Below are 11,001 nucleotides of genomic sequence, written 5' to 3'. Positions count from 1 at the left end.
AGAGATCAAAAACATGAGAGATCTGGGTTATGAGGCAAGTTTGGGACAATCAATCTTTCCTCCTGAAATGAACCTGAATGATAATAGCATGAAAAATGTTAATCCCAGATATTATTTTTAAACACTGGAGAGGAAGAGGCTCAAAATTGTAATTGACAAATTGAGGACTCATTAATCCTCTTTGCACAGAGTTACAAACATTTGGAATAGCCTTCCAGGCATTATGTGGCCTCAATGTATAATTTTGAAGAGAGAGTTCTCCTTATTGCCTTTCTCTATCCTTTTATTAATATTTAGCTGACGTGAATTTTGAGTTAAGAATGTGACTGCATTTATAAAGTATTCACTTGTCTGCTAAATAATTTGGGAGGTTCCTGGATTATTTTGGGATCTCTGAAATTATTTTGCATATCATTAATCAAAGGTTAACTAGTTCTTTCTTGTGCTGGAATGAATTAAGTGGCCACTGTTCAGGGTAGTCTTTTGAGAACTTAAACACTATTCCTTATTTATAAATAGATTGTCATCACACCAAGTGTAGAAGAATGGGCAACAAAAGTTTGTAAGTGCTGAAAAGGGGATCTGAATAATAAAAAAACAGAATACTTCCAACAAATATAGTTATACAGGTCAAGTGTGATGGATTGTTCAACTGTTCATACCAATTCCTGTGCCTGAATACTTGCTGACTTTTGAAAACAGTCTATTTGGACATCAAAGGATATTCATTAACTAGCACGAGGGTACCAGATTAAGGACTTCAGTTTCTTCTAGTTAGTATACTGCAGAGTTTCTTTGCATATAAAGCCTACATACAGCACACATAGTCTGTAGATTCATGTACTACACAATCAACAAAAATACAGAACATACACACACAAAACAGAATGCAATACATTAACCCAAGCTTTAAAGGCATGCAGAATGTCAATAACTAAACACAACTACTGGTGTTTAATGAAACAAGCTTTACATATACAAAATGTGTGCAACATTCCCTAAAAACGACACCAAATATATATACTAAAAGTCAGATGTAAATTTATTTTTATTTCATTTCTACATGTAACAGAGAATCATGCTGGGATTGTTAATGTGAAGTGGTACAGTATTAGTGCTGGCACTCATGCAGTGATTACAGTAGAACCTGCTCATTACACAGTGGAACGTTACCATAAAGTCTTAAGGTGAACAATCTCCTAAACACAACTTGTTCAGTTTTGATCATCTCTACCACTTCTTTCGTCATCTCCCTCTTTTCCTGTAATGCCACGGAATATTTTACAAAAATGATGCCTCATTTTAGCAACTCATATCCAAATAAAAGAAGTTACAATTTTCTCTCCGTAGCTTTGCCTTGGTTTGCTTTTTATCGCTACATTATGTAGGACAGTTTGGTTATAAAATTCACAAAAACTATCAAATGAAAAAGCTGGATGTTGACCTGTTCAACTTCAGGTAGTGTCAGTCAATTCAATTTTAAAAAGGGTGGATAGCTACATAATCACAAAGGGATGTGAACACACAATCACTGACTTAAAATTGAACTCTCATATAAGCCTAGAGAATTCTTTCAAACTTCAGGATTGTACTTGGATTTTCAATGTTGTCTACTGTTGGTCAACATTGCCATAATGGAGGACTGTCCATAAGGAGGATGATATATGAAAAATATCCATGCCAAGTTCAATGTTTCGCTACTTGTGGAATTTACAATTACTGAAATAAATACCTCTGCCCAGGTACCCACTACTATTTCAGCTGTTGCTAAATGGAACCATTGCTTTTGAAATAAGACAGAATTCAAATCATTTGCAGACAGGATAAAACATGGAGTCCCAAATTTGAGTCAATTTAAGGAATAATGTACAAGGAAAGCAGAATTAGATGAAAGTAATATTATGAAAATCCAAAAATCATATTCAAAACTTTCATTTTCCTCATGATTCATAACATGTCTGTAAAATGGAGACCATACACTAAATGCAGATAGGAAAAGTTATACATCTTCACACATTATCTCATTTACTTTGCTCTTTACCCCAATGCATTGCTATAAAGAGTTAAAATAACAGGATTTCCTATTTTAATCATCATACTTACAAATATGATTCAGAATATAGCTGCATTATCAGAATATTAAATAATCCTTTCATATGTCTAAATCAGATATTCAACCCAACTTCCTTTTTTGATCCATCCATGCCTCAAATTAATATATTGCTTGTCTGCCATAGAATGCAGAGTGACTGGAAATGTTCCATAATTGCATATTAAATTGATCTGCTTCTATCACTTGTATATACTCATTATCCTCATCCCTCAGCCTTGACTACTTTGAAATAGAATCCAACTATCACAATTTTGGTATCATATCACTGTCATCACAATTTCAGCTTTTCTTATCATGTGCTTAACTTATCTGTTGCTAGAAATCTTATATGCTTGTTATCTCTGGATATGAGTGCTCCAACACCGACTATTTCCTAAGTGACCGAGCTATACAATTTTTGCTCTCTTGATCACCACCATATGTAATTGCTCCACTACTGGTTATGAAGGTTTTAAGTTGTGGAGTACTCTTCCTCCCTAAACTCTTTGTCTTTTAAGGTATTCCTTAAAACTCCTTTTTGGACCAAATTCATCTGCCATAATGTTTCCTCAAGTGACCTGCATGCAGTTTTGCTTGACAGTGTTCTTGTCAATCACCTTGGATGCTTTCTCATGTTAACTGAGTTGATTGCTCGTGGTTCACATCCAATACATATATTGTACTTCTAATTTGGATGCCTGATATAGCAAGAAATTTTGCAGCAAATACTAAAATTTATAACATGATACAAATATTGTTTATAAAATTACCTCTAATTATTCCAGCTTGCATTCTGAGAGCGTCAAATGCTGAGATATAATAATGCAAGCTGAGGAAGGTTACAACAGTTGGATGCTCAATTCAATGAGCTATCTATTAATATAAAACAATAGAACATTTTGGCCAGTTATTCCTGGAAGTACTGCAATGTTCAACTTGAAGATCACATCATTACTGCTCTCCCTTAGCTGCCTTATAGTCTCACACTGTTCATATTCTCTACCTTCATCAGCAATTATTGCATTTTAAAAATGTAATCCACCACATGAAGGTTCAGAAGTTTTGATGCAATCATCTAAAAAATATTTGTTTTCAAAATCATCTGTATAATAAGGTTGGGCCAGTTGGCAGAAAACTGTAAAATGTAACAGCAGATCACCATTCACGATTGCACAGCTTGGAGAAATGATTCTCTGTTAATCTTCCCTGACCCTACTGCTGATTTTAAAATGGCACAGATAGGCCAGGTTTGGATCGCATTTTCACCAAACTGGAACGGAACACGATTTTGTGAGGGGCATCTTCTATTCTCTAGAGCGTTAGACCCTGAAGAGTTGGACATTATTCTCGTATATATTTTCTTTCCAAGTCTTTTATATTATCCTTTGAATGACATCTATGGATTTCCAACCCACAGGTTACTTTTGATATGATCTGCAAAGAAAGAACTGCCAGGACACAATGCTTCCATGAGTATTTTGTCATTAAGCTAAAAAGTTGATGCTAGTTTCCCAACAAAATGTGTTTACATGGTCTAATGGCCAAACTACTAAATTTGCTTAATAATAGATTTTTCTTTCCAACACCACATTTGATAATATATTGTACATGTCTTCCTTGAAGTTAGTTGGAACGCTATCCATTGATTAACATGCTCTTTCTTGTTCACTTTCTTCCCAATGGTGTTGATCTTCCCTTTCCCCTAACACAGACAGCTGGCTAGACTCAAAAATACTGACAGGGAGTAAGAACTGAGACTCAGCAATTGTCAAATCTAGCAGTGCATTCGGGACCTTTGAATATTGTGAATGTCTCTCACGTTCACAAATATTCAATAGCAATAGGACCCAAAACAAAGATATATTAAAACTAGTAGAGAAAATATTACATTTAAATAAATAAATTTAAAATCTCACCACACACTGAATATCAAATGAAATAATTAAAACTAAAATAAACAATAAAAACATAACTATTTATCTTTCTCTTGGGAATTGATGTCTTCTATTCATTTTAATAGGGAGAACTATGAACCAGGGTCAAGCTGAAACAGATTTGAAGCAATTGTTTTTGCCCCTGAGTGCAAAGTCTTCAGGGGATTAAACTGCTTTGTTGGACTCCAATAGACAGGATAACAAGGAACATGAGGGTGGAAAACCCCTGTGCTGATTTAGACCAGAACTAGAAGCTGGGACGTCTTTAGGGTTAGTCACAATATTAGTGCTTTTTTCCAGGTGTTAGATCTGTCCCAATGCTCTCCCCCACAATGGATTACGTGATTGACACTGAACAAATGACTGTGTGTCAACCAAAAAAAAAGCTCAGTTTCTTTTCACTAACCTGTAAGCATGGTGTAAATTATACTGTAGCCAAAACTGATGAACTGACAAATGCATCAAAAAGTTCTTGAGATGATGAAATGGAAATGTAAGTAAGAAAGCACAGCCACAAGATATCACCTCTCCTAAAGTGAACAGGCCAAAGTATCCAGCAGAAGTTTAGTTATTAGTGCTTTAACTATTTTATCCAACTGCCACTTTGACAATGTGTACTACAGCAATTTGAATACTTGCACACACTAAAAAATCCAATCTTTTTTTTAGCCGTCAAGTTTTATTTAGCATTTTTTATCTTTGCAATGTTATTGATTATTAAAAGGTATAAAAACTAAACGGGATTCACTTATTAAATACAAGATGCATTAAACATTGTATTCACTGATGTGCTTCCAAAGCCCAAGTACAAATTATATTACATAAGACAGTGAAAGTTGTGTTTAAGCGATTGTTCCTTTTAAATATAAAAGTAACAAGTGTATGCTTACAAAAAAGGACATTTACACTATATTTCCTTGTTGAAGCAATGAAGAACAAGTCACCCTTCCATTACCACTGATGTGCAAGGGTTAGATACTTGACAATACATTCCCATAGTGCAAGATAATTCATCACTTTAATAATAATAAGATATTACAGTATGGAATAGCAATGGTGACAAAGTACATAGTTGATGATACCCTTAGTGTGGATTGGGTTCACCACGGGATAACAGATCTATTGCAAGAGACAACACAAAAATACTGCTTTTCTACTGTTGGAGATAAATATTCTAGCTAATTACAGTAAATTACAATGCAAAAACTGCCTTTTCTTGAATGCATTGATACATTTTTGCTAACTATATGGTACTAAGTTCCACATTCTCAATTCTCTCTAGGTAGTTTCTCAATTTGTCATCAAAATTATTAATTACAGATCCTAAATTGATTTGTGACCTCAGGTTTTGGAACTCTACAGAAGTGGTAAATGCAGTAAATGAATTTGCAACTCAAGAAACTAAAGTGGTATTGCACACAAAGGCACATGAGTTGGGATTGCCAGTGGAGCAGTGAATTGCTGCAGGTTTGAAATTCCTTGCTATTTCAAAAAGTGCAACAAAATTCTTTTTAGCTGAAATTAGCAGGTTATGGCAGGAAATTCCTATCAGATACCCATTTATTTATCAAAATAATCTAAGCATTAAAATTAATGTTACATCCTCTAACATTGGAATATTGCTTTTACTACTTAAAATTATTTCACAGTCAAATCCATCCATTATTCTTTTGTTCTTTCTTTTCTAAGGCAAGACAAAAATATTATCAAGTCCACGAACACTACTGTACAATTTAGTTAACGTAAATCAAAATCTGTGTTTCTACCTGTGGACAAGGTTAAATAGAAAATTTATGTGGTAACCCATCGTTCATCCAAGATCAAATGTTGAGTGAGTTCAAGTGTCAAAGGTCGTAGAAAGGTTCTCAATTCCTGCAGACTTGCTGTTCTGTTCTTCAGCTGGGTGGGATCGTCACTTCCTTTCTAACTACCCTGAAAGAATCAAGTTCATTATCCAATTCATGGAGTATATTCTAAATTTGCTTACAAGGTTAAACACATCAAACATAAATTCCATTAAAATTTAGTATCCATCTTTAACTTTGGTTTGGAGAGCTAATTATTTAGTTATTTCAGTTCCTTACTCATTCATATATGCCTAAAATATTATCAATAAAAAGACTGATGAATACTGAGCTGGCTTGCCTCATCTTCCACTCTGCATTTTTTCATGGACTAATCTGCATTTAAAAATCAATCTAGAAAAAGTGGGTGAAAATCCAGTGCGAGGGATCTCATTGTGTGGGTTATCAATATTACCGCCTTTATCAGAAGCAAGCTGATGGAAGTTTTAGTCATTTCTTCACTAGATAGGTACAACTTGTCAATTTCTTGGGATACAGGGCACAAATTCTAATGATAGAAAACTACAGTTAGCTAAGTAAGAAGGTACTCAACAGATATGAACCTGAAGTACATAATCTTTCATCTAAGAAGAAACCCTCATAATTTAAGGGACACTTGTACAGGTATCTGGGTAGAAAATGTTTAAAGTGGTATAGGTCTAACTTAGGTGGGTACCTTGGTTAGCACTGACAAATTGGGCCAAAGGGCCTGCTTCCATGCTTTATGACTCAATAAACAAAAATATTTCAATAAACAGCTAGCTAGATACTGTTGGATTGTTGGTTTCAGCAGAATTAACTGAATATATTAAGCAGAGTGTTAATAAGCAAGTGAGTAATAGAACACGTGGGAAAGTATCAGACAAGGCATTGAACAATTCTGCATCTCATGAAATGACTTGGGATGATCTAGTTTTAATTATTGCGCCAAACGTGACTGATGAGATGGTTCTTGGCTGACTTCAAAATAACTAGAATAGGGTCTCTTATTGCAGCAATGGTGCCTCCAGTTAAGCAAAGCTCTAAGTTAAAATCATGTATGCAAAAACAATTTGAACTTATCTGAGTACTGTCAATAATGGACAGACACATCATATCTCTGCAGAGAATTCATTCAAAAAGACTTAAACTTCAGAAATCCCACAGAACAGAAGCTTCACATTACCTTGGGTCTTGCAGACCAGTGTTGACGTAAGCATATTCTATTCTGGCTGCTAAGCACAAAGCCAATTTCACATGTCAACATGCTAATCTACTTGGGTATTTCAGCCAAATTTTACATGCCTGAACTGACATGATAATAGTATTTATCAGTGTAATCAAGATTACAATTAGAATTCACTATTTAAACAAAAAGTTTGAAATCTGACATGATTTAAAACACTTGTGGATGTATAGAAGAATGGGTATTCCCCTTAAGCTGGACCACAATATATATACAAAGATTATATGATAACCCCTCTTCTACATCTGATTTATTCAGGTAAAAGTACATAAAGGCTCAAGATATTCTCTCAGTTTATCACCAGCAGAATTTTCTAATTGTGCAACTACCTTGGAATGAAAACATACCCATTTGTTAAACTTATAACTAGGATTTTTAAACAGTGGAAACAACAAACATAGAGCTTTCAAAAACCTTGTTAAAGACCTTGAATGCTCAAAAACCATGCCAGTTCCAGAATTGAAGCATATAATTAAGAATTATTTTACTTGCAATTCAGTACATTTTCAATGATTTAATCACTGCTGCATGCATTCCCCTTTTTTTCTGCAATGCATGAAGTCAACATTTCATGGGATAAAATTAACCGCTGTACTGTGAAGTAAAAATGTGACCCTTTACACTCAAGATTACTTTCATTCAGTTGCAATGTTTAAGATAAGGAACATTTGCATTAAAACATAAGCTATTCCAGTTTACACAGAAGAAAATTAGCACATTAATGGCCGTGCATGAAGAATGAGCAGGAAAAAGCAGCAGGCACAGATATAGACAATTTGCATTCCTTTCCTGGCCAGGCTAGGTTGTAATTTAAATTTTGCTGAAAAGTACTTAAATCTTCAACTAAATTTTCAAAACAACTTTTTTTTTGGATTTTGATCTTTTATGCTGATACTTACAGAACAAAAATTAAAATACAGATGTGCTAAATTTGCCAAAATCCAATCAAAAATTACTTCAGTTGAATAAATTGCACCCCCTTGGATAAGATGGACCTGTGAGAACAGTGTACTCATGTTCATAAATAAAAATTACAGTGCTTTATTTTGAATACAAACAAATGCTGCAGCTCATCAAATTAAGGATATTTCCAAATCTAGTGAATAACTACAGTAGGTGACTGTACAGAATAGGTAATACATCTGTTTTACAGAATTTTCATATTTTACTAGTCTAAGGAGGTGAGTAGATTTTCTCCTTCATTTGAATTTTATGAGAACTCCCATTAAATTAGAGGTTTTATCTATCAACTTTTTTATAAAGAACACACCGTGGGAAAAATTAATCATTTAACATTACTGATGCTGAGCTTCGTAAAATGATAGTAGATTGTACTACAGATATACATACAAAACTCCAGTTAAATGATAACCAGAGTATTGTGAATAGCTCTGGACACGAGTGCAGCTTGGATTTACCAGAGTTACTGTATGTTTGAATCCCAAGGGCTGGATAATGAGGAGAGATTATACTAATTTGAGTTGCTTTCCCCAAAATTTAGAAGGTTAAGGGTGGGGGTGGTGTTGATTTAGTTATCAAGGTATGAAGGAAACTGGTGGGGAGACAGAAGGAAGCTATTTCTGCAGGTTGGAGAGTCTAGAAAGAGGATAAAATTAGAACCAGGTATTTAAGTGTGGTTAAAGAAAAGACACTGCACGGGAAAAATTTGGAATTCTCTTTCTCAACTGGCAATTAATGCAAGGTCAGGTCATTTTAAATCATTGTTGATATATCTTTGATAAGCATCTTTATTGTGGTGTAAAGCAAAACAGATGAACCATCATCTTACTGATGGGCAGATAAATGCTCAAGGGCGAAAGGTTTTTCAATGATTCTATGAAACTGAGCGCCCAGGTTAGCATATCCAATCTGCAGCTTGATTTGTCTGAGCACACCACAGATTAGGACAATAACTCTTGTATCTGAATTCACCAAATATGCTCCATTGCTTTATAGGATACCCTGTGCAATGAGAACTAAATTTGACAAAAATGTCCAATTAAACCAAATACAAAATGCTAAAATTTATGGGAACTGCTTTCTGCATAGTTTTTTTTTACAGAAACTGAAGTGAAAACTAGTCTTCAAAAAACTTGTATATTTGAGTTAAAAAAAGAGTAAGTACAGTACTGCACAATTAAATGAAGATAGAATTGCTGACATCATCTTTCAGTACAGAAGCCAATTAGAAATATTCTGTATATAATTTTTTTGTGCTACTTTAAAAATCTAGCCAGTAGCCAAGAAAAGGGACATGTCCTTATTTTAGAAATACAAAATAAAAACATTAGTTTAAAGTTACAAGTTAATAAATACATCTGACATATGGAATTCCAGCAGCTTTCAATTCCTAAAAATCCCAACACCTCTCTCTGGGTTCAGACAGACAGAACAAATTGATCCTGTTCAATGGGCTTCTTCACCCACATGCCTAATCCACTCTTCTGGAACTCTTTGATCAGGCTCTCCTTGGCAGCTTGATATTCAACAGCAGCCTGCTTTGCTTCATAATAAGAACTGGACTTCTCGTGCTTGGATTGAAGCAAGCATGGCAACTATAGAAATAGGAAAAAAATGTCGAGTGAGGAACTAGAAAAGAATGGGTTACATCCATCAATAGACAGAAATGAAAATAGTGTTGAAATAAAGTAATTCAGAATAAAATCTTCATTATGGATTTTCCCATGAGACGTTGCTCATTGTAGGAAATGGAAGTAACATAAAATATCAGGATTGCAAGTGAATTTTTATGCCACTTATATTCTGCTGCTCTAATAGTGAATGTTTCTTTCATTGGCAATTAATTCCTCTTCAAAAATACCTAAATGCAGGTATGGTAGTGGTTATGCTGACTGCAGAGTTTAACAAGCTATCATTCAATCCAATTAGCTAACAAAATAACATCATCTAGTGAAGGGAACTCAACATTCCTATACCTAGATAGTTTTATATGGGATTCTAACCTAATGACTTCTGAAATAGCCACTCCATTTACAAATAACAACAAATAATACTCAATCTTAGCTTTTCATTTGCAGAAGTGATCCATGTGAAGGAAGTGTGAATATTATCTTCACATTAGAGGTAACTTCACCGTATCATGTAGCATATAACTGCTGTGTTATGTGGGTGAGATGAAGGACAGATCTTGAAGGACAAAAATGTGCTTATATAAACCTTTTTGCAATTTCAACACTGTTCAGAATACTAGGGCTAACTCATGAGCTATTATTTACAGATCCACATGCATCCCTATATTAGTTCATGTACCTCTTGCTGAGCCGGTTCCCAAATGAACAGAAACAATTAAGTTTCCAATACTATATACTATCAGAATACAAATAATATGACGATGTAAATCACACAAATTCATGAACGTGCCATATTCCTTTTGAAAGTGTTTACTCATTCTTTCATTTCAGACACGACATTCCAGATCATAATTGGCACCACAAAACCAATCTCTTTAACCCTAGAACATAGAAAATCTACAGCACAATACAGGCCCTTCGGCACACAAAGCTGTGCCGAACATGTCCTTACCTTAGAATTTACCTAGGCTTACCCATAGCCCTCTGTTTTTCTAAGCTCCATATACCTATCCAGGAGTCTCTTAAAAGACCCTGTCATTTCTGCCTCCACCGCCGCCGCCAGCAGCCCATTCCACGCACTCACCACTCTCTGCATAAAAAACTTAACTCTGACATCTCCTCTGTACCTACTTCCAAGCACCTTAAAACTATGCCCTCTCATGCTAGCCATTTCAGCCCTGGGAAAAAGCCTCTGACTATCCACATGATCAATGCCTCTCATCATCTTATACACCCCTATCAGGTCACCTCTCATCCTCCGTCACTCCAAGGAGAAAAGGCCGAGTTCACTCAACCTATTCTCATAAGGCATGCT

General features: G+C 34.9%; 1 protein-coding gene across 8 annotated transcripts in view; it reads right to left on the bottom strand.

Annotated features, from left to right (window-relative positions):
- Positions 1-1,034: 1,034 nt before the first annotated feature.
- The window catches only part of LOC140199383 (double-stranded RNA-specific editase 1-like), a 340,274-nt gene continuing 330,307 nt past the window's right edge, over positions 1,035-11,001 (bottom strand). For all 8 annotated transcript variants that reach the window (XM_072261374.1, XM_072261375.1, XM_072261376.1 and 5 more), the window contains one exon: positions 1,035-9,650. In XM_072261374.1, coding sequence (XP_072117475.1) covers positions 9,474-9,650 — 177 coding nt within the window. In that variant the 3' untranslated portion in view covers positions 1,035-9,473. The remainder of the gene's footprint in view (positions 9,651-11,001) is intronic.

Source organism: Mobula birostris, chromosome 6 (genome assembly GCF_030028105.1).
Source record: "Mobula birostris isolate sMobBir1 chromosome 6, sMobBir1.hap1, whole genome shotgun sequence".
Taxonomy (NCBI): Eukaryota; Metazoa; Chordata; class Chondrichthyes; order Myliobatiformes; family Myliobatidae; genus Mobula; species Mobula birostris.
Note: the sequence above shows the minus strand (reverse complement) of the source record. Positions and strands in the feature narration are given on the sequence as shown.